Source organism: Geotrypetes seraphini, chromosome 2 (assembly GCF_902459505.1).
Source record: "Geotrypetes seraphini chromosome 2, aGeoSer1.1, whole genome shotgun sequence".
Lineage (NCBI taxonomy): Eukaryota > Metazoa > Chordata > Amphibia > Gymnophiona > Dermophiidae > Geotrypetes > Geotrypetes seraphini.
The window spans coordinates 223,638,318-223,662,218 of NC_047085.1; the positions used below are offsets into that span (position 1 = coordinate 223,638,318).

The window sequence follows — 23,901 nt, forward strand, 5'->3', positions numbered from 1 at the left end:
ACCGGCTTCTTCGACTCGGTACCATTCTTCCTTCCATTCCTGAAGATTCAGATCTCTATCTTCAATCCATTCATACCTCCCCTTCTTTCATGGAAGCTTATGGTTCCCAAGTGGAGCATTCTCCTCGCTCCACTTCCCATCGGGAACCTTCACCTTCTGAACCAGTCTTGTTTACCCAATTCATTAGGCAGATGGGTAAGGACCTGGAAGTTAAGTTGGAGGCGAACTCCAAGTATTCAAAGGAGTATATGGAAGCCTTAGATATCAAGCATCCTCCGAAGGAGTTACTCAAACTTCCTCTGCATGGCATTCTGAAGGAGACTCTTCGTAGGAACTGGGAATCCCCTTATTCTATTCCAGCAACCCCTAGAAAGCTGGACTCTCAGTATATGATTATCCCTAGCTCTGCTTTCGATAAGCCTCAGCTTTCTCACCACTCTGAAAAAATCTGCCCCTTCTAAGGTCTATGCCATTGTACCTCCAAGGTGTGAGGGCAGGTCAATGGATAAATTTGGGAGACGTCTATACCAGAATGCTATGCTGGCTAATAGAGTTCTCAATTACAACTTTTATTTCTCTTCCTATTTCAAATACTGGATTAAGACCATGCCAACTTACTTCAAATACCTGCCTTCACAATGACAGTCAGATTTTAAACATGTTTCACTCTCTCACACAGCTCCGGCAGCATTTGGTGCAATCCTATGATGCTTTTCAGCTGTTGTCTAGAGTCTCGGCAATCTTCGTGGCCATGAGAAGGCTTGCATGGTTGAGATTGGCAGATATGGATCCTAACCTTTCAAAACCGGTTAGCCAATATCCCTTGCCTGGGGGATGAACTGTTTGGGGGACACTAAAAAGCTTTCAGAATATGAAAAGTCTTTTAACTCATTGCTCAGGCCTAAATCTAAATCTTCGGCCTCCAAAGCTTACAAACCATCTTCCTCGTAGTAGAGGCATTATACCCCAAAGTCTGCTTCTCTGTCTCTCCCTCTTCCTTTCGGGGGTCGTCTGTTTCACTACTATCATCGATGGCAACTGATCACCTCCGATCTCTGGGTTCTCAATATCATTCGAGAAGGTTATTCTCTTCATTTCCTCCACATTTCTCCAGATCCTCCTTCAAAAGAGTTTCCTTCCAACCCTGTTCAGTCCTCCCTTCTTCTCCAGTAAGTCGAAGCTCTGCTCATTCTCAATGCCTTCAAGAAGGTTCCTTTGGACCAGCAGAACACAGGGTTTTATTCCCGGAATTTCCTTGTCCTAAAGAAGACCTCAGAGTTCTCAACAAATTTCTTGTCTCGTCAAAGAAAAATTTTGGATGCTGTCTCTGACGTCCTTATATCCCCTTCTAGATCACAACGATTAGTTATGCTTCTGGATGTCAAGGAGGCTTACACTGATATTCCCATTCACTCAGCCTCTCGCTAGTTTCTCAGATTTCGGGTGGGAAATCAGCATTACCAATACAAGGTTTATTTCTACTATAGCATGTATAATTACCTAGTGTAGCTCGGATGTTCTCTATTTATCATAACTTGATCATTGTGCCACTACCTCCCAAATACATCTTGTCTATATTTGTCTTGAGTATACTATGTATGTACTCCTGTACTAATCCATTCTGGGCTCTTTTGTGAGGATGGGCTAAATAAATGTGGGTCAAGAATAGCTTGAATTGAAAGGAAGTCCAGGTAACGGCGGTTAACAGCACGTTCAAGTAGCTTGGATAAGAAAAGGAGGAGGGAAATGGGGTGATTGGCTCATGTTTAACTGTAACCCTCTTCCTATGAGTATGATCCTGGCAGCTTGGGCATTCCACATGTGAAAATATATGCATGCCTTTCCTCAGAGAAATCAAAGTTACTTACCTGTAGTAGGTGTTCTCTTAGGACAACAGGTATATATTCTCACAACCCCCCCAGTTGGCTTCATAGCTTTGTTATTGAACTGCAGGTCCTGTGAGCAAATGTCAGGTGGGAAGGCACAAGTACATGCGGTACAGGCAGTCCGTAAAACAAACTGACAGTATACTTCATGATTGTCCATGCCAGGTTCTGTGGATGATGTCACCCACATGTGACATGCTGTTATCAGAGAAAACCTGCTACAGGTAAGTAACTTTGCTGTTGCCTATATTTGGGATATATTTGCTGTGCATTGTTTTGTATGAGTTTTTCTCAAAAAAGCAGTAAATAAATATACTCCTGCACATTCTTACACATATTTTTCAAAAGCTCTACATTCAGTGTTCCATTTGTAAAATACTCAGGAATTTTTGAATGTCCTGATTTGAATATTCCTTTACTGACCTAGGCATCCTATATAAAACTTGCCTTTAAATGACATAGTTTATTATTTTTGGATTTTCAGTTATATGCACAATGATGAAATACATTTTTTTTTTCTCTCCATAGATAACTCTTTCCAAAACACTGATCAGCCTTGCTTTGGAAGGACTGTCTTATTACCATACCTATGACAGGATTTTCTTGGGTATTAGTGTTGTCTTGGGTTTCATGGGCTGGACTTCATATGTTATACTTATAATTATCAAAATGCATACTAATCTGACCAGAGCCATACAAAATACTGATCAGGTAAGTTACCTTGATTTACCACTTTGCTTACTTGATTTTTCAACATTGTTTCATGTAGATATACAGCTGAGAGAATCCATTATAAATGAAATGCAGTATTTTCTCTTTAGCATTTGAGTACAGATATCTTAAAATAGGAGGGCTGCATTTCTGGAAGTGTTCATGCTTTTCTACGAGGTCACGATAAGGAAATTGGGTCATTAGGGCATAGACAAGGGGTGGGTAAGCAGAGTGGGCAGACTTGATGGGCTGTAGCCCTTTTCTGCCGTCATCTTCTATGTTTCTATGTAGTGAAGGAAAAGTTCTGGATGTTAACCCTGGCAAATGTATATCCCCTCTTAGATCGCTATGCTCTCTGGATCTGAAAGAAGCCTACACTCATATTACAGTGCATCTGGCCTTCAGACTATTTCTCAGATTTCAAGTGGCTCACCACCATTATCAATACAAAGTATTACACTTTGGCTTTGAATCCTCTTCCAGAGTATTCACCAAGTGCCTGGTTGTAGTGGCAGCAGCACTGCGGTCTCAGGGCCTCCAAGTTTTTCCTTAATCTGGACGACTGGCTGATCCAAGACCATACCTCGCAAGGGGTGACAGTAGCGACTTGCATGATAGTTCTCTTCCTTCAACAATTGGGTTTCGAAATCAATTTTCCCAAATTCCAACTTCAACCATCTCAGATTCTACAATTCATAGGTGAGTTGATCGACACTATTCATCTCAGGACATTCCTACTGCAGCAAAGACAAGATAATTTGATTCAGCTTTGCACTCACACATCATCTGCCATCAATCTCAGCCAGACAAATTATGGTACTCCTGGGACACACGTCTTCCACAGTGCATGTTACTCCATTTGCGAGACTTCATTTCAGTATACCTTAATGGATTCTTGCATCTCAGTGGTCTTAAGCTCTAGATCCACTGTCTCAACACATTACAGTCACACCTTCACTTTGACAGTGCTGCATTGGTGGATAAGAACATAATAACATAAGCAATGCCTCTTCTGGGTCATACCAGAGGTCCTTCGCGCCCAGCAGTCTGCTCACGCGGCGGCCCATCAGGTCCAGGACCTGTATAGTAGTTCTCTATCTATACCCTTCAATCCCCTTTTCCTTCAGAAAATCATCCAGTCCCTTCTTGAACCCCAATACCGTACTCTGTCCTATCACACCCTCTGGAAGCGCGTTTCAGGAAGGAGAACTTCCTAGAATTGGTTCTGAATCTTTCCCCTCTTAATTTTTCCAAATGCCCTCTCGTTCTTGTAGTTTTCAAAAGTTTGAAGAATCTGTCCTGCTCCATTTTCTCTATGCCCTTCATGATATTGTAAGTTTCTATCATGTCCCCTCTAAGCCTCCGTTTCTCCAGGGAGAAGAGCCCCAGTCTCTCTAATCTTTCAGCATATGAAAGGTTTTCCAAACTCTTTATCAGTCGTGTCGCTCTCCTCTGCACCCTCTCGAGTATCGCTATATCCTTCTTTAGGTACAGCAACCAGTATTTGAATGCAGTACTCCAGATGCGGGCGCACCATCGCCCGATACAACAGCAGGATAACATCCTTCGTTCTGGTTGTTATACCTTTCTTGATAATACCTAGCATTCTGTTCGCCGCCTTTGAGGCTGCTGTGTACTGTGCCGATGGCTTCGTAGTTTTATCAACCAGTACCCCCAAGTCCTTCTCTAGGCTACTGTCACCCATTACCAGCCCTCTCATTGTATAGCTGTACATCGGGTTTCTGTTTCCTACATGCAAAACTTTACATTTCTCTACATTAAAATTCATCTGCCATTTTTTTGCCCACTCTCCCAGTTTGTTCAGAGGATTTTTGTTCCGTACCCCTCTTCATCAGAAAATTCTGACCATGGACTCATCCACTTATGCTTGGGGAGCTCATCTGGACAGTTTTCGCACACAAGGTCACTGGTCTGTTAGAACTCAGAGTGATCTACAATGCTCTCAAAGTTTTTCAGCACATTGTGACCAGCACTGTCCTTATCCACATTGGCAATCAGGTCGCGAAGTATTACATAAGCAAACAAGGAGGCACGGGTTCTCTCCGTCTTTGTTTGGAGGCCCAGAAGATTTGAACCTGGGCCATTGCTCGCAATATATTCCTGAAAGCAATATACATTCAAGGAGAACAGAATTCACTTGCAGACAGACTCAGCAGGTTTCTTCAACCACAAGAGTGGACACTCAGTTCTACATCAAATCTTCTCTCAGTGAGAGACTCCTCAGATAGACTTCTTTGTGTCCCCCCACATCCCCAAGCTGCCACAGTTTTTCTCCCATCAGTACTCTCCTCACCATCCAGAAGCAGGTGCTTTTCTGCTAGATTGGACTCACAAGTTTTTCTACGCTTTTCCTCCAAGTCCTCTCATCCTCAAGACGCTTGTCAAGCTCAAGCAGGAATCGGCCACCATGATTCTTTTAGCCCCTCGGTGGCCAGGCAACCCTGGTTTTCCCTTCTACTTCAACTCAGTACGAAGGAATCAGTACCTCTTCAAATTTTTCCATCTCTTTTCACACAGAATCACGGATCCCTTTTGCATCCCAATCTTCCAGCATTGCACCTGACAGCTTGGTACTGCTCAGCCTAACAACAGCTGACCTTCATTTTTCTCAGCTTGGCAGATTAATCATGGAAGCATCCAGAAAACTATCTACACAGCCATGCTACCAGCAAAAATGGATGCTGTTTTCCACCTGGTGTGCTCTTCATCATCATGAGCCTAAATCCACCTCTGTATCTTCAGTATTGGAGTATCTTCTACATTTATCCGATCCAGGTCTCAAAACCACTTCGATTAAAAATTTATCTCAGTGCTTTAAATGCTTTTCACAAAACAGTTGATGATAAACCTCTCACTGCTCATCCTGGTTGGCGGATAGGAAACAGAGAGTGGGAGTAAATGGACAATACTTGGACTGGAAAAGCATCACAAGTGGAGTGCTGCAGGGTTCGGTGCTCGGGCCCGTCCTCTTCAACATATTTATAAACGACCTGGAAATTGGTATGACAAGTAAGGTGATTAAATTTGCGGACGATGCACACGGGGATCGATCCAAGATGGCTGCAGTTGCGGTTCACTGAGCTACCACCCGTACAAGTTTTCCTTTAAAATTTCATTTTGACGTTGTTTCATTGGAATACATACCCAGCTATGCCGATGAGAAGAGGTAAGAGCGCTGCTGGAACCTCGCGACGCTCCAGAGCAGCTGTCTTCAGTAATATTGAGGACTTGCTGAGGCGGATGCAAGGCGCCTCAGTACCATCAGTGATGCCCTTACCTGAGACGCTTCCGGGGAACGGAATGGAGGCATTTCTGCAGACTTTTGAGACCACTCTAAGTCCCAACGTGAGAGCACCTCCCCCTAATCCTTGGGCCACCAGTTCCCCGGGGGTTGAAAGGCAGCCAGAAGTCAACTTGCGGTCTCCCCCGGAGGTTGCTGGGGATGGTGTGGCAGATACCGATTCGGGCTCCCAGGGTTTCCAACAGAGCCTGAGTATGGACGAAGATGGAGCAACATCAGGGTCAGAGCCGACCCAGGAGAGAGGAAGAGGAGGGGAACCTTCGGTTGGTGAGCAGAACCTTACATCATTAGACTTGCAATCTCTTAATATTGTAAAACCCCAAGAAGTAACTTTGGACGCTTTGTGGGATCTGGTTGCCAATCTAGTCAGAACTGTGAATACTAATCACTTGCAGATTGAAGGAAAGGTAAAAGAGCAAGAGAAGGAAATTGTTCAAATAAAACAGGACTTTGGTGAATCAAAAATAAATATCCAGAATATTAAAGTTGAACTTAAATCTTCTAAACAAATTCAAGAGACATTAAAGAAGGACAATGTCAATTTAAGAAGGAAGACAGAGACATTTGAGAATTTCTCCAGGAGTAACAATCTTAGATTGATTAATTTTCCTCAAATTACAACAGTTACCCCACGATAAATGTTAAAACGTTACCTGCTGGAGATATTAGAAGTGCCCGAAGATTCATTACCTCCATTCACGCAGGTTTATTACTTGCCAAATAAAGATCAGAATCAACAACAGGAAAGAAGCCAAGGACCAATCAATGTATCAGCTTTACTTGAGCTATCAGATAAGGAAATTGCTATATCAGCAACATTAATAGTGACCTTAGCCCTTACTTTGGACAAAAATTGGCTTTTGAGACTTTTCTTTAAAAATAAAGAAAAAAAGGTTTTTGGATTTCAAGATACAAATGTTTCCTGATTTGGCAAGAGACACACAAAAGCGTATAAAATAAGTTATTTTACTAAAACCTGGAGTTCTAGTCCTTGAGGTGACTTTTTATCTTCGCCACCCATGCAAGTGCATAATTCAGTTTAATTCTCAGAAATATGTTTTCTTCAAGCCATACCAGCTGACGGCTTTTCTCTCTTTATCCCGCCTGGAGAAGGAAAATAAATGAGGGCTATAGAAATGTTTTAGACGCCTGTATATCAGTTAATCGTGTATCACGTTTCTTATGTTAATTTTTCCTTATTACTCTGTTTATATTACATCTTTGATCTTATTCTGGACTTGAGTCGATTAAGCAATACTTACTTTTTATTTATTCGTATAATTTTTCTTTGCTTTAAATCGCTTTCTGTACAAGTTTAATCTTGAATTGTAAATCTGGAAACTTATAAATAAATAAATAAATAAAATTTTCGGATGATGCAAAGTTATTCAGAGTAGTGAGGACACAGAAGGATTGCAAAGACCTACAACGAGACATAAACACACTCGAGGAATGGGCTGCAAAATGGCAAATGAGGCTTAACATGGATAAGTGCAAGATGATACATGTCGGTAACAAAAATCATATGCACGAATACAGGATGTCCGGTGCTGTACTCAGAGAGAGCCCCCAGGAAAGAGACTTGGGAGCACTTGTAGACCAAGCCAATGAAGCCGTCCGCGCAATGCGCAGCGGTGACGAAAAGGGCAAACAGAATGCTAGGAATGATTAAGAAGGGAATCACAAACAGATCAGAGAAGGTTATCATGTCACTGTACCGGGCCATGGTGCGCCCCCACCTGGAATACTGTTTCCAACACTGGTCACCGTAAATGAAAAAGGACATGTTACTACTCGAAAGGGTCCAGAGAAGAGGGACAAAAATGGTTAAGGGACTGGAAGAGTTGACATACAATGTGAGGCTAGAGAAACTGGGCCTTTTCTCCCTTGAAAAGAGGAGACTGAGAGGGGACATGATTGAGACATTCAAGATATTGAAGGGAATAGACTTAGTAGAGAAAGAGAGATTGCTCACCCTCTCCAAGGTGGAGAGAACGAGAGGGCACTCTCTAAAGTTAAAGGGAATACCGTAGATTCCGTACAAACGTAAGAAAGTTCTTCTTATTTATTTTATTTATTTATTTATTCGATTTTCTATTCCGTTCTCCCAAGGAAGCTCAGAACGGTTTACATGCATTTATTCAGGTACTCAAGCAGTTTTCCCTCACCCAGAGAGTAGTAGAAATCTGGAATGCTCGTTCGGAGACTGTTATAGGGGAAAGCACCCTCCAAGGATTCAAGAAAAGGTTAGATTAGTTCCTGCTGAACCAGAACGTACGCAGGTAAGGCTAGATTCAAATAGGGCATTGGTTTTTGACCTAAGGGCCGCCGCGTGAGCGGACTGCTTGACATAATGGACCACTGGTCTGACCCAGCAGCGGAAATTCTTATGTTCTTATGTCCAGATTCATGAAAGGACTTTTCAATGTCAAACCACTTCTCAAGCCACTTCCAGTGGTTTGGCATCTCAATGTGGTCCTTGCTAAACTGATGAAGCCTCCTTTCGAACCAATGTCTACAGCTTATCTTAAGTACCTTACGTGGAAAGTGGTTTTTCACATCTCCCTTACTTCAGCTCGACAAGTCAGTGAGCTTGAAGCACTGGTGGTGGTGCTGGTGATAGCTATGGGCACATCCGCAGAGAAAAACGTTAAAAGAAAAAAACCAAAACCACAACAGCAGGAGAGATGTTCAATCTCTCCCGCTGCCAACCAATATTCTACCTTCTCCCCCACCCCCCCACCAGCAGCGGGAGACATGCCCATTCTCTCCCTGTGCCAAGTAGCAGTGGGAGAGATGCCCATTCTCTCTTGCTGCCACACAACACCCCTCCCCCACGACAGCGGGAGAGATGCCCACTTTCCCACTGCCAAGCAATCCCTGCTGCTGTGGGGGAGGTTCGCTTGGCAGCAGGAGAGAGTGGACATCTCTCTCGCTGCAGGAGGTGGGGGTGTTGGATGGCAGCAGGAGAGAGTGGGCATCTCTCCCGCTGCTGTGGAGTAGGGGGGCTTGCTTGGCAGCAGGAGAGAGTGGGCATCTCTCCCACTGCGGGAGGGGGGCGGATGTTGTGTGGCAGCGGGAGAGAATGGGCTTCTCTCCCGCTGCCAGAGTTTAAAACAATGCTGCTGGGGTTTTAAACAGTGCTGTCACTGTACCGGCATCCCTGGACCAGTTGCTGAGTTTTGTCGCCAAAAGCCGACACCGCTCTTAGAAAATGGCTCGGTGAGTTTAAAGATCCACCAGAGTGCTCATTTTAATGTTGAAGAACCCATTTGCATGGCAGTGTTGGAGACTACTAGAAAAATCGCTAAAGACAGAGATAAACCGTTTTGATAATCCACTGCTAAAATGCATGCAGGCTAAACCGTTGGAAACCAGTTTAGCGACGGCATTAAAGTTTTGAGAATCTCTGTCTCTGTCTCTGAAAGTCTACTAACAGAACCTCTTCTGTGCTAAGGGGGAAAACCCTCAGCCCTGGTTATTTGCTTCTTGTTCCTTGATGATTCACATTGGAAATAATGTGTCAGTAGGGCTCTTTTGAACTATTGTCTTTAATCAGCCACTTTGGTTTGATTGACAGATATCAGTGTTTATCCTGATGCCTAAAACTCATGCAAAGGTTCTCTGTAAATCTTACTCTCTCTAGTAAATACTTTAAACTAGATTTTTACAAATAGTTTGCTTTCAGTTTGTATTGACAGAGCTGTCTTTTGAAATAGCTAAGTAAAAAAAAAATGCTAAACTGAGGCTAGAGATAGTTCTTGTCAGACAAATCTGATCAATTTCTTTGAATGGGTGACCAGAAAATTGGATAGTGGGAGTGCGTTAGATGTGGTGTATTTAGATTTTAGCAAAGCCTATGAAAGTATTCCACAAAGACGTCTAATAAATAAACTGAGTTCCCTCGGGATAGGCACCAAAGTGAGGGGCTGGGTCAAGAACTGGTTGAGTGGAAGATGACAGAGGGTAATGGTTAATGGAGATTGCTCTGTTGCCAATAGTGTGCCTCAAGGTTCTGTTCTTGGGCCTGTTCTTTTTAACATTTTTATAAGTGATATTGCTGAAGAGTTGTCAGGTAAGATTTGCCTCTTTGCGAATGATACTAAAATCTGCAATAGAGTAGACACCCCGGATAGTGTGAATAACATGAAGAAATACCTAGCGAAGCTTGAAGAATGGTCTGAAATTTGGCAGTTAAAAATTAATGCTAAGAAATACAAGGTCATGCATTTGGACTGCAAAAACACAAAGGACCGGTAAAGTTTAGGGGGTGTTATGTCCTCGTCAGAAGAGCGGGATTTGGATGTGATTGTATGTGATGATCTTAAGGTGGCCAAACAAGTTGAAGAGGTGACGGTGAAAGCTAGAAGGATGCTAGGGTGCATGGGGAGAGGTATGGCTTGTAGGAAAAAGGAGGTTTTGATACCCCTCTATAAGAGACTGGTGAGACCTCATTTAGAATATACAATTCTAGAGACCATATCTTCAAAAAGATATAAAAAGGATGATGTCGGTCCAGAGGAAGGCTACTAAAATGGTGTGTTGTCTTCATCATAAGGCATATGGGGACAGACTTAAAGATCTCAATATGTATACTTTGGAGGAAAGGTGTGAGAGGGGAGATATAATAAAGAGAGTTGTTTAAATTCCTATGTGGCGTAAATGCACATGAGTTGAATCTGTTTCATTTGAAAGGAAGCTCTGGAATGAGAGGGCACAGGATGACGTTAAGAGGTGATAGGCTCAGGGGTAATCTAAGGAAATACTTTTTTTTACAGAAAGGGTGGTAGATGTGTGGAACAGTCTCCCAGAGGATGTGGTGGAGACAGAGACTGTGTCTAAATTCAAGAAGGTGTGGGATATCTTAGATAGAGGAAGAAATAGTAGTTACTGGATGGGCCATTTGGCCTTTATCTGCCATCATGTTTCTATGTTTATACTGATACTATAGGAATTTTCAAATGCAAACCTATGAACTCTAACAGAGACTTCCTGTGCAATGACTAGAGTAGGTATGTTGGGGTAGAGGAACATAAAATAAGTGAAAAATCATCTGGTAGATATAAATTAAGGCATGGGGAGGTTGATCCCAGCCCTGGTTCCAGCCAGGCTTGAAGTATAATGGAGCAGGAGGAAACTGCCAGGTTCAAAATATATAATAAACATCGTAAAGGTATGCATTTAAATTCCTAGTAAGTGAGGGATTTCTGCCAGATTCTTGCTTGACTGCTAAAATGTAATTGTGTTTATGTGCTCTGACATATGATAAATAGTATCCTATATAATAAAAGGCTAACTCGCGCATGCGCACTCCTATTTGCGTGTTCCGTGCGCTGTAGGTCTGTGGCCGCAGGAGTGCGCATGCGCGAGTCCCCAGTCTTACTTCTCTCTGACTACGGACCCACAAAGCCACCGCCGCGGCTCCTCTCTCATCTTCCGACGCAACTGCAGCGCATGAGAGGAGCCGCGGGGGCGCCTTTTAAAACGGCTCCCTTCTCCGAGTGCCCAGCCCCTCTTCCTTTTTTTGCGATCCATCGAGCGGCTACCCAGCCTTCTTCCACCACCTACCGAGCCAGACCCCGCCTCCCCGGTTCCAACCGACACGGCGCCGCCAGACCCGGACAGCTTCAAATAGGAGGAAATAACATTAGGGCCCGACACTCACAGACCCGCGAGCAGGGTTGCCATGGAAACCCAGCCGCCATAACAAGACAGCAAGACCGGTCCTGGAAGAGAAAGGGAAAGCGAGGCAGAAAATGGGTGAGAACAGGAGAGCAAAACAGTGAGAGGGGGCAAAAGGGGAAGGGGAGGAAGAGTGGGAGAAACCCCGGCCAAAACCAAAAATAAAAACAACCACTGCCACAGAGAGGGAAAGGGACACTTCTATTTGGGCCAGGGAAGGGTGGGGCTTCTCGGTGGATTAATAGGCTCCAGGGACATGGGAGAAAAGGGGGCTGGAAGCTGAAAGGAAAAAGATGGGAGAAGAGGGATGGGGGGGCTAAAAAATGAGTTTGGAGCTGGGGCTGAAAATAGGGGACATGTGAAGGAAGGAGGCTTTAACAGGCTTAAACACTAGAGGGGATCAGGAGTGACATGCACAGCAGGGGCTTAGAGGGTAAGAGAGCTGCAGTTGGAGAGACTGAGGAAGGGAATGTTCAGATAAAGAACAGAGATTGAAGAAGGAATAAAATAATAAAAAAAAAAGAGACACCTACAGGGAAACACAGGATCAGGAGCATACAGAGAAAACAGAAGTTTGAAGGAATCAGGAACATATACAAAAAGGAGAGCAGAGACCCCTGCAAGAAGAGAAAAAGAGCAAAGAGACTGGGGATGAGAAAGAGAGCACAGATGCTTGCAGGGAGAAAAAGCTAAGCAGTAATGTTACAGCTTGAGAGTGCAGACTGAGGAAGAAAGCAGAGACAGCGCTACACAGGGAAATGGAGGGAGGAAAGAGACAGAAAGAAAAAGACAGACAGACATATATTCTAGCACCCGTTAATGTAACGGGTTTAACAACTAGTATTGAATATTTAAATAAATTATATTGACATGTTTATTATATATGTACTTTTCAGGTATCAACAACTTTTTTCTCATATGGTTTTGCTACAGCTGGCGTATTAATAATCATCTTCTTGATAATTCAGACAAGCCCCTGGATGTATTACGTATATTGTCTGTTACCTCTTCCAGTCTGGTATGCTGTTGTAACAGAGTAAGTAAAGCTGCCAGTTTGCTTCTTGATAACACTTCTCATTTGATTTCCCTTTTTCTAGTAAATCAATACATCAGGCAGATGTGATGAAATAAGTAATTTAAAAGCATGCTTGGTTTGCAAATATATTATTTTTACATAAGCTAGTTTATACAGTATTGTCTTTCACTACTAGAGCAGATGTGTCATATAGTTTACTGTATCACATTTGTCTTCATATATCTGTTGCTGAAATATTTTTGAAATGAAACGATTCTTTGTAGATTTTAGTTTGTATTCAACCCCCATAACAACTTCATAAAACCGTTGGATTACAGGAACATTAAGGACTATATAGCTCTCTTCTGAATATCCAAAGAAAAATTGTAAGTGTTCTGAAGCCTACATACTAAAGCATCTTTGGATTATTATTCCTTTTGTTAAGTAGAAGTATCCCAACAGTATGTGGCGCAGTGGTTAGAGCTACAGCTTTAGCACCCTAAGGTTGTGGGTTCAAATCCCTCGCTGCTCCTTGTGACCCTGGTCAAGTCACTTAATCTCATTCATTGCCCCAGGTACACTAGATAGAGTTTGAGCCCACCGGGACAGATAGGGAAATATGATAAAGTACCTGCATGTAAACCACTTAGGATATAAGTGGTATATAAATAACACAAGGCAAGGCAACCTACCAAAAATCAGGAATTTTTTCCAGATTAACTGAGCTAAGAAAACTCTACACTAGAAAATATCATATGCAAATAATTTTGACCTTGATGCAAACATTTTTCTTAGATTTTATACAAGCTATCTAGAAATTAAGAGTAACTTGAGATTTCCATTGTATAAGGGACTTGTTTGGTCTTTTCAGTCGACAAACAGAATGAAGTTATCTAACATTACAGGCTTTTTTGGAAAATGAGTATGAGGCCTTCCCATATAGGCACTAAGGGCTCCTTTTACAAAGGCGCGCTGGCGATTTTAACACGCACTGGCCGCTACCGCCTCCTTTTAAGCAGGTGGTAATTTTTCGGCTAGCGCACTCTATAGCACGTGCTAATCTTATACGTGCACTAAAAACGCTAGCGCACTTTAGTAAAAGGAGCCTTAAGAGGCTCATTTTTTAAAAAAACATCCAAAACAAGGCATAAAAGAGCAGATCAATGTTTTTCTCATCAAACCCTTCCAGTTCACTATTTTTGAAACCTATTTTGTAGAAATATATCTGTGCTGCTCATCTACATCTCAAGGGGGGTGGTGTTAGAGGCTTGGTGTGGGCAGGACAAGTGAGCTTAAGACTTGGATGTTTAGGTTTTTTTTTGCCATAATCAAAATTTAAAAATAAATCCAGGGCACCATTTGAACATCTGGGCTAGACCTGTTTTGACAAATAATTGCTAAAAAGGTGCCTTAACTGACCAGATGGTCACTGGAGGGATGTAAGCATGACCCTCTCCCACACTCCCCCAGTGGTCACTGACCCCCTCCCATCCCCAAAGGTGTGAATGAAACAGTGCATACCTGCCTGTATGACAGTTTCAGATATGGCCAGTCCTATCAGAGCAGCAAGTAGGTTTCTGGAATAGCCTGGTGGGCTGTGTAGTTAACCATAGAGTTGGGAACTCGGGTCCATATTCCACTCTAACCACTATACTTATGGTGGAATTTGTGAGCCTTCCAAACCCCATCCTATTTCCATTGTACCCACATATAGGTGTCGCCTGCATGAATAAGGGCTATTAGTTTGGTATACTGTCGGGTACAGTGAGTTTTGGGTGAGTTTGGGAGGACTCATAGTATAAGGGGGCTATGGTGAGATGTATACCTGGGACTTTTTATATGATGTTCACTGCAGTGCCCTACTGCTTTGCTGGAATGCCTATGCGGCCAGTCTCCTAAAAATGCTGGCCCTTCCTACATCCCAGTGGCTTGTTCTGTGCGTTTTCATTTTGGACATGTGTGTGTGTGTGTATAAACTCCCCAGATTGTAAAAGATAGGAGGACAGGACAAATGCATCCTTCTTTATCGTCCTTCCAGACCGGCACAGAAACTGATGGGTTATAATGCACCTCGACCAGCAGGTAGAGACTGAGACACAAACTTTTGGCTGAGTATAAGTGAGCTGTGCGGTCCCAAGTACAATCAGTCTGTTCTCAGTCTCCAACAAGTGGAGGTGGTAAGCCTGTGCAGTCTTTACTGGTTTGTGTAGAGCTGTTGAATGTTGTTTAATTTGGCCTGGTTGTGGTGCCAAATTGAGCTTGGGGGACCCTTTCAGGGGTCCATCCAACCTTGAGGGTACCACACTCAACTGGTCAAGTCCCTCCCTCCTTTTCCCCCACCTCCCCAAATTTTTTTACTGTAGAGGTGCCTCATCTGTAAGCCTTGCCACCAAATACAAGCAAGGCATATAGCTTTGAGAGCCAGTGGGGTCTGTTCTAGGTCAATTAAAGTTATATTATTAAAAAAAAATAAAAATCCCGAGGCAGTGCCAGTCTGAAGGGAAACCTTTAATTAAGGTAAATTGATTTCAATTGCTAACCAGTGAAAAGGTTCAGATTCCAATACTGCCTCACACATATACTCTGTCGTCTCTGGTATCGATGCATTGGGGGGGGGGCATCTCATTAGAAAGAAAAGAACACACATGCGGTAGCATGGCCAAAGAAATGTCTCCCCTTTATTCAGAGTACTGCATACATCAGGGGTGTCCAATGTCGGTCCTCGAGGGCCGCAAACCAGTCGGGTTTTCAGGATTTCCCCAATGAATATGCATGAGATCTATTAGCATACAATGAAAGCAGTGCATGCAAATAGACCTCATGTATATTCATTGGGGAAATCCTGAAAATCCGACTGGACTGCGGCCCTCGAGGACCGACATTGGACACCCCTGGCATACATATTCATAGCATTTCACATGGGTCAGTTTTTTCAGCATATGTCTATAGGAAAGACCATATTTGGTAACAGGATACATAAAAGCAACTAGCAAGAGGTAGCAAACATAAGGGGGGGAATAGTGGGAAGTTTCCATTATAGCATATAATACTGTCTTGTCTAAGGTCTAGCAATGTTTCTTTTTTAACAAATGTTTCTTATCAAAACAAGTCAACTACAGAACAAAATGGGGACACAGAGCTCAGAACACAAAAAGAAAAGACCTTGTGGTTTCTTGGCAAAATGATAACTGTTTCAGCAGTTCTTTTTACACAAGCAGGAATAGAAAAACTTACAAAGAATATATGTGCCCCTTCAACCAGCACTTTGTTTTTTTCCTATTTGCGGTTTTCACAATGAGCACTTTTAAGCTGAAAAAGTGCTCCAGGCGCGCCGTCAATGCAGCTGGCATGTGCACAAATGCACCAGCCACTGCAAAGGAGAATCCTCATCGGCTTCTCCTTCGCACATGCAACGGACGGCAGCAGGCAGTAGGGAAGCCCAGGCTTCTCCTACCGCCAACAAAGGAATTTCCCCAGCTGCTGACAGTCAGGGAAATAAGGTTTCCCTTACTGCCAATAGTGCTTGGGACTCCCTTTACTCTGCTGCCAGTTTGCCTACTTTAGTGGCTAGGTCAGTTCAGGCCTCTTTGCCGATGCAGGCCTCGGGAGAGTTTTTTGGCGGGTTTTGAGACAGTTTTGACGGGAAAATCCGCCATCTTGCCTGCAGCCTCAGGTGGCCTTCTCCCTGCCTTAAAGTGACAGGAACATTTTTTGCTATGTCTTCTGCCTTGGCAGTGAATCCTGCTTTGCTGCCAAGAGGGTTTGCCCCAGATTTTGTTATAGCCACGTGGCTTACTTCAAGGCAGCCGTGGGTTCTGTTTCTTCTCCGGGGGATCTTGGGTTTTTTTGGGGGGAGGGGCTTTTGCCCTCCACATCCACCCCCATTCGGCCCCCCTCGGTGCCGGCTCCTGTCCAGTTCCCTGTCTTCGTCCTAGTAGCTGTGGGTCTCAGGGAAACAAGGATTTTTCTGTGTGCAAATGCGCTTTCACCTGATGAGGACTTGGACCCCTTGTTGGACCCCCAAGATCCTTGGGGGGGGGTGGATGACACGGACATATGTTTTGCGGATATGCCAGCTTGCGAGGATGTGTCGGTGGTGTGCATTTTTCACCAGGAAGAGCTACAGGAACTTATCTTTCAGGTTTTGTCAGTTTTGTGCTTTGAAAAGGACACAAAGGACCCCCTGTGTATGGTGGACCCTCTGCTTCAAGGAATACAGTCTGCCTCCCATTCTTTTCCTATGCATCAGGACATTTGGGATGCGATACAAGCGCAGTGGGAGCTGCCAGATGCTCCTTTTCATTTGGTGCGGTCCATAGCTCGGCTTTATCTCATTCCAGATGGGGATAGGGATACCGTTAAGTCTCCTGTGGTTGATGTGGTGGTCTCGGCTGTTGAGCATCTAGCCATATAGTGGCGGTTGAAGGCTGTTCGGCCTTGCAGGACTCTCAAGATCATAAGTTGAAGTCTCTTCTTAAGCAGAGTTGTGACGAAGCTGCCTTGACAGCCCAAGCGGCAATTTGTGGCAGTCTGGTAGCCCAGGCTTTTTTCTGTTGGTTCAAGCGAGTTTGTGACCGGGAATCTGACTGGTCCTTGGTGGATCAGGAGGTTGCTAAAATTGAGCTGAGTGTTTCTTATCTCTCAATGCCATATATAATCTGTTGTGGGCTTCGGCCAAGTTTATGGCTCTCGGAGTGGCGTCTCACCGTACCATGTGGCTTCGAGGCATCTAAGACTAAACTTAGTAAATTTCTGTTTCGAGGATCTTTCCTGTTTGGCGAGGAGTTGGACAAGTTGGTTCAGGCCTTAACCTAAGGTGCCCCATCTTCCTGAAGACCATCCTTGCCCGCCTTCGCAGGGTGGCATTGCCTGGGAGCATTTGCGTGATTTTTGACATTTCCATCCTGGTCAAGGGGCAGCTTCTTTTCCTCCCAGGGGCCATTTCTTTCAGTAAATGCAGTCCTTTCAAGGTGTCCACCATGGGGGTTGTGACTCCCCAGGAGGCCCCGCCACCATCCAGCCCAATGACTCCTTGTCGATGTCCTTGGGCATGGGATTTTCTGCAGGTTTTGGAGTCGATGGCGGCCTCCCTAGATGTGATAAGGTGGGCTCGGGTTCACATTCACCCACTTCAGTATGCTCTTCTTCGGCAGTGGTCGCCTCAGACACACGATCTGGATTTCCCCTTCCTCTTCGAGGGTTACTTCATCACAGCCTCTGCTGGTGGCTATGCTCTTCCAGTCTGGTGCAGAGAGTGAGTCTTGATCAGCCTCTGTGGACAGTGCTTCTTACGGATGCCAGTCTCCTCAGTTGGGGAGCTCAATGTCTTGGTCGCTCAGCTCAGGGTAGCTGGTCTCCGGAGAAGGCATCCTGATTGATCAATATTGCCAGAAGTTCTCAAAAAATAAAACTTACATTTCCCTCTCTCAGTGGTAAAATCAGAACCTTCAAGAGATTTAGTCATTCTTTTGCTTTTAAATTAACTGAATTCTAGAATGTTTTACCGCTTATATTAAGAAGTTTAGGTTCTTTTGCTTTCGTCTGGAAAGCTCTGAAAACCTTTTTGTTTGCTAAACATGTTGGAAACTAACTATTCTAGTCTACTTTTCCTTGTCAGGTTTATGTATTACATTGCTGTTAACCGAGTCGAGCTCCTTTTGGTTGATGACCTGGTCTATAAAACTAAGTTTTAGTTAGCTAGTCCTTCACTCTTATGTCCAAAGGATCCAGGAGTTCCAGAAGTCGGATCATCTTTATCTCCTCTTAGTGGGTCTTCATAAAGGGGACGGTGCTGCCAAGGGTACCATTGCGCACTGGATCAAGGAGGTTATCACTTCGGCATACCTTCTTCAAAAGAAGCCTTTTCCAGAATTTTTCAAGGCTTATTCCACTCGGGGTCAAGTAGCTTCTTGGGCTGAGTCTTCTCTTGAGTCTTCCAGTGGATATCTGTAAGGCTGTGGTTTGGTCTTATCTCCATTCCTTTGTGCAACACTACTGTGTGGATGTTCAGGTGCGTCTGGACATGGTGTTCAGTGAACGTGTTCTTGTGTTGACCCTTTGGGGGTCCCACCCAATGCGGGTACTGCTTTGATACATCCCATCAGTTTCTGTACCAGTCTGGAGGGCCGATAAAGAAGGGGAAATTAACCTGCTAATTTTTCTTTTAGTCCCTCCAGACCGGCACAGACCCCCGCCCTGTCGTTTTGTTATTCGGTGTTTTGTGCCGATGTCTTTTTGTCTGGATTATTAGGGGAGATTATAAGAACAGCAGCGTTTTGGTTCATCTGGCATAGCTGGTGAGCTGTGGGGACATTTTGGAAGGTTCTTATTCTAATCAATATCCAACAGTATTTCTCTGTTAGTTGCTATTCTTCTGGGAGTGATGTTGCTGTTTATAGTTCACAGTTATTAGTTTCTTAGTTCTGCTTGGCTCTTCGTCAGACTGATTGTCCTTGGGTCTGCACAGCCCACTTATACTACAGCCAAAAGTTTGTGTCTCGGTCTCCACTTGTTGGTCGAGGTATATTATAACCCATCAGTTTCTGTGCAGGTCTGGAGGAACTAAAAGAAAGAAAATTAGCAGTTAAAAACCTAATTTCTCCTTTTTTGAAAAAAAATAAGATAGGCATTTTGCAGTTTTGAAAATGGGCATGTTTGGTACTGGATTTTTTGCATGTTCTACAGCAGTATTTCTCAACTTGCGGTATGTGTACCTTAGGGGGGTACGTGGACTGCCTGTTGGGGGTACATGGGCTAACCGCCAATTCCTCCCTGCCGTCACCCGCCTGCCTCCGCCACCTGCCAGCTCCATTTAATTATCCCCTGCCACTGCCGCAACTTTGGGCAGGGAAGAGCCAGGCGTGTGCAGCGATTGCACACCGCCAGCCCACAAGCCTTCCCCCCTTGTCACAATAAGTGTAGCGGCCACATCTACTTAAAGTGTAGACCAGCATTTTGCTGGCCTATATTGTATGCATCTCCCGCTGGCCTAGGGAAACACGCCTAGCCTTAGGTGAGCCAAGGCGGGCTTACGGGCCTCCCTAGGCTCCCGGAGGCGCCTTCAATATAGGCGGCCTGCCTGGGGAGCATTTTTTTTAAAAAAACATGTGTCCCGATTGGCGGGTTAGACAGCTGTAGGACGCCTACAGCTACCTACAATCGGTACGCAGTTTGCAGAATCGGGGCCTAAACCTGGATGTACCATAGCTGAAAAATGTATAGTGTCCCCTTATTAGAGGGAAAACATATTTTTAATTTTTGGGTGAGCATTTTTCAGCAGTTCAAATGAGAAAAACCTGAAATATGATTGTATAGGCAAAATTCAGCAGTTTCACTTTAATGCTACTAGTTTAACCTAAGATAATGATATGTCTGTTCAATCTTCTTCAATAGATTCAAGACCATTCAGGATCTTCTCACATTCCTGTCAGCCTGTCCTCTGGGACATTCCATTGGCTTCTTCTTTTTATTTGCAGTGGGAATTGAAATACTTGTAAGTAAAATAAAATAAAAAAAGAACCTATTTGTCTTTATCACTATTTAATATTTTTACTCATTCCTTTTCCTTCCTCAATCCTTTTCCTATTGGATTATTTGACTAGGTGTTCAGCTTCTTTTACCGCTCTACACTTACCATTGCTCTGATTGCATTTGCTGGTTGGCCACTGATGCATCGGTGGATTCAAGGAATGAATGGTCTCAAGGTAAGGTATTTTTGTTTTCCAGGAGTTAATTGGTATCTAGTTTATTATATTAGTTGTTATTTTTATCTATCACTTTTTTCCAGACAGAAACCCAGCATGCTTTAAAATGGTAAGATTAAAAAATTTATGGGATGGGTGTGGGAGGGGTCTTTTTTATATGCATTTGACAATAATTGTTAGAATGTCAAGTGATTTGTACGAATTATCTGATTAAATTTGGACACTTATTGCAAGAGTTACAACTGAATAAAGAATTAAAAAAAAAAAAAATTTATGTACATCTGTCTCCAGTTTGGCTATCAGCAATCCTGCCTGTATGACCATTTTCAAAATGGAGTATGAAAAATGAAGTGTCATTACATTATTATAACTAGGTACATGAAAGCACATGGAAGTAAAATGACATGCAAAAGTTCAGAGTATATTGCTGAGCAGCATTTGAACTCATGATTTTGAGGAGCTCTGACTCATAGACCCAAACACTACACCAGAGCTCCTCCCCAATTTGTCTGTTTACTTCCTAATATTTAACTGGAATAGACTACTTGGGGATTATTCTGGAGAATGACCTTTTCAGCCCTTAGATAATTTGGCTTCCTCTCCAAAAATTGCTTTGGTTATCTTCAGTCTATGATAAACATTTTGGGGCAGATTCTGTATAAGACGTCGGTCTCAGCAGCCACCTAAGAAGCAGCTGAGAATCATGCACCTGTGTCTTATACTGAACCGTGTTTGCCCTAACAGACAGACGCCTACCCTCCCCCCTCCTGATTTTCTAACCGGCGCCCATGTCACAGGTGCCAGTTTGAGAATCACGCCTGCCTGATCGAAGGCTCTCTTGCCATCAGCTGATCACGACAAGGGAATCCCCAATCAGCTGAGCTGGCAGGCTTTCCCCGGTGGTGGTGGGGTAGCAGCAGGAGGGAGTGGGCATCCTTCTTGCCGATTTCACCATATGTATCTGAGGGTCCCTTACCGCAGCTGATCATGGCAGGGGTATTTCACTGAGCCGGCAGGCCTCCCTGACGCCACGGTTGATCGGCACAGCTTATTGGGGATTCCCTTGCCACGATCAGCTCAGTGGCCACATCTGTTTGAAATGTAGGCCATCATTTTGCTGGCCTACATTTCTGGCATCATCGCAGCTCTAAGGACACGCCTAGGGTTGCTTAATTTTGGCCAAGGCCACTTCCAAGCGAAACCATGCCCTGCCTTGGGTGAACTTAAGTGTCCCTAGACATCCCCCTGCACCCGTGACAAATGCCTACAGTGTAGGCTGCCTGCTTTGGTTGGGTTTTTTTTTTAAACGTGCATCCCGATTGGACACCTACCGCCACCTACAATTGGGACACACGTTTATAGAATCTGCCCCTTTGAGCCTGATTCTATCAGTGGCACCTAGCCAATTTTCACATGGAACTCAAAATTTTTATTACATTCTGACATGAAGGCAGGTAAAGGCCAAATGGCTCATCTATTCAGCCCAACAGCACCATCCACTATCTCTTCTTCTCCTTAAAAAATCCCACATGCCTGTCCAATGCTTTCTTAAATGTAGACAGTCTTTGTCTCCACCAGGAGACAGGAGCCTATTCCACATGTCTAACACACTTTTTGTAAAAAGTATTTCCATAGATTACTCCTGGTCTCAAATTAATTGCTTACTAGAAAACCATGTAGCATTATCATATGATACATTTCTGTTCGGGATGTCAATGAGAGCAAGAAGTCAAATTTCATCAAATAATAATAAATTTTTATTGATTATGACAGGAGTCACCATACAACATATCACCAGTAATTGGAAAAATTACAATAGGCTTAACTATGCATTCTGGTGGAATTCGTTATATCATATTTATAAAATGGAAAGATCAATTGCCATACAAAAAGGGAACTATAATAATTTTAAAAAGATTTGGGGGCCATTGACAAATTATTGTAATGAATAGACATCATTTTCCACTGAAAGTACATTTATTCATAGGGGGGAGGGGAGATGGTAGAAAGTTCTTTTAAAGGTTTAATCAATAGATAAGAATACTATATTTAAATATTAGGTTTATTACATAATATTCAAAATATTATAGAATATTAATTTGTAATGAAATGTTATACTTAAAGTGTTATGAGAGTTAATTAAGAATACTACCGTATATTTAAATATTAGGTTTATTACATAATATTCAAAATATTATAGAATATTAATTTGTAATGAAATATTATACTTAAAGTGTTATATGAGAGTTAATCAAGTGTGTATTTATAAGTTCATATGAGTTTATCTGCTACACTTGTTGTAATGTGCAAAAATGAATAAAGAATTTAAAACGATATTTTGAATTAAAATATTTGTGGGAAGGTTGGGTAGGGAGGGAATAAATTTATGCATGTAAAGTGACAATTGAACAAATTTTTTTTTTAAATTCTTTATTCATTTTAAAACTGACAAACAAGTGATTAATATTAAAACATTACATTACTAATAAAATATACAGCACTTGACATTCTTATACATATAATCCATTCAAGTAGAAATTATAACCCTTTCCCCCCCACCCAACAATTCAAGTGATGTGTAAAAGTTTCAAATGATGTAATATTGTATACTTGATGTAAGATGAAAAAATGAATAAAGAATTTGAAAAAAAAAAAAAGATTACTCCTGATCCTATCACCTCTTAACTTCATTCTATGCCCTCTCACTTTGAAGTTTTCTTTCAATTGAAAGAGACTCGCTTCATGCATATTTATTCCACATAAGTATTTAAACATCTCCATCATATCTCCCCTCTCCTGCCTTTCCTCCAAAGTATACATATTGAGATCTTTAAGTCTCTTCCCGTATGCCTTATAACGTAGATTACTGCCCATTTTAGTAGCCTTCCTCTGGACCAACTCCATCTTGTTAATATCTTTTTGAAGTTGTGGTCTCCAGAATTGTACACAATATTCTAAATGAGGTCTTGCCAGAGTCTTATATAGGGGCATGGCCATTCCTCTCCCTATGCACCCAGTTATTCTTGTAGCTTTCACCATCAACTTTTCAAACTGTTTGGCCACCTCAAAATCATCACATACTATCACAGCCAAGTCCCGCTCCTCTTTCATGCACAAAAGTTCCCTCTGGTTTTTTTCAGTTCAAATGCATGACCTTGGATTTCATAGCATTAAATCTTAGCTGCCAAATTTCAGACCATTCCTCAAGCTTCACTAGATCCTTCCTCATGTTTTCCACACCATCAGGGGTGTCTATTGAAGATTTTGGTATAATCCACAAAGATACTAAAAGTAGCAGCAAAAATGCCAAAACCGGGCAAGCACAACACTCCACATACACTAAATTGCTCTCATTAGTCTGAATAAACATAGATAACAGATTATAAGTAATCCAATTTAATAATTGTGAAGACAATCCTTAGTGTGACTAGGCAAACATAAGGAGCGGTAAACACCATTCCAGCATTTGATAGAAGGCTCAGAACCAAGACATTAGCCTTACCTGAACCCACACACCATCATAGGATATGTCTCGTGTCCTTACAGTGAATAAACATGCATTAAAGAAATATAATTATAAGT

The 23,901-nt window shown here is 42.9% G+C and overlaps 1 protein-coding gene across 4 annotated transcripts in view; it reads left to right on the plus strand.

The window, feature by feature from the left end:
* Positions 1-23,901, plus strand: part of PIGN (phosphatidylinositol glycan anchor biosynthesis class N) — a 397,785-nt gene that overhangs the window by 219,169 nt on the left and 154,715 nt on the right. For 3 of the 4 annotated variants that reach the window (XM_033935002.1, XM_033935005.1, XM_033935004.1), the window contains 4 exons: positions 2,415-2,597; positions 12,498-12,637; positions 20,009-20,108; positions 20,218-20,319. In XM_033935002.1, the coding sequence (XP_033790893.1) occupies positions 2,415-2,597; positions 12,498-12,637; positions 20,009-20,108; positions 20,218-20,319 (525 nt within the window). The remainder of the gene's footprint in view (positions 1-2,414; positions 2,598-12,497; positions 12,638-20,008; positions 20,109-20,217; positions 20,320-23,901) is intronic. The other variant, XM_033935003.1, reaches the window with a different exon arrangement.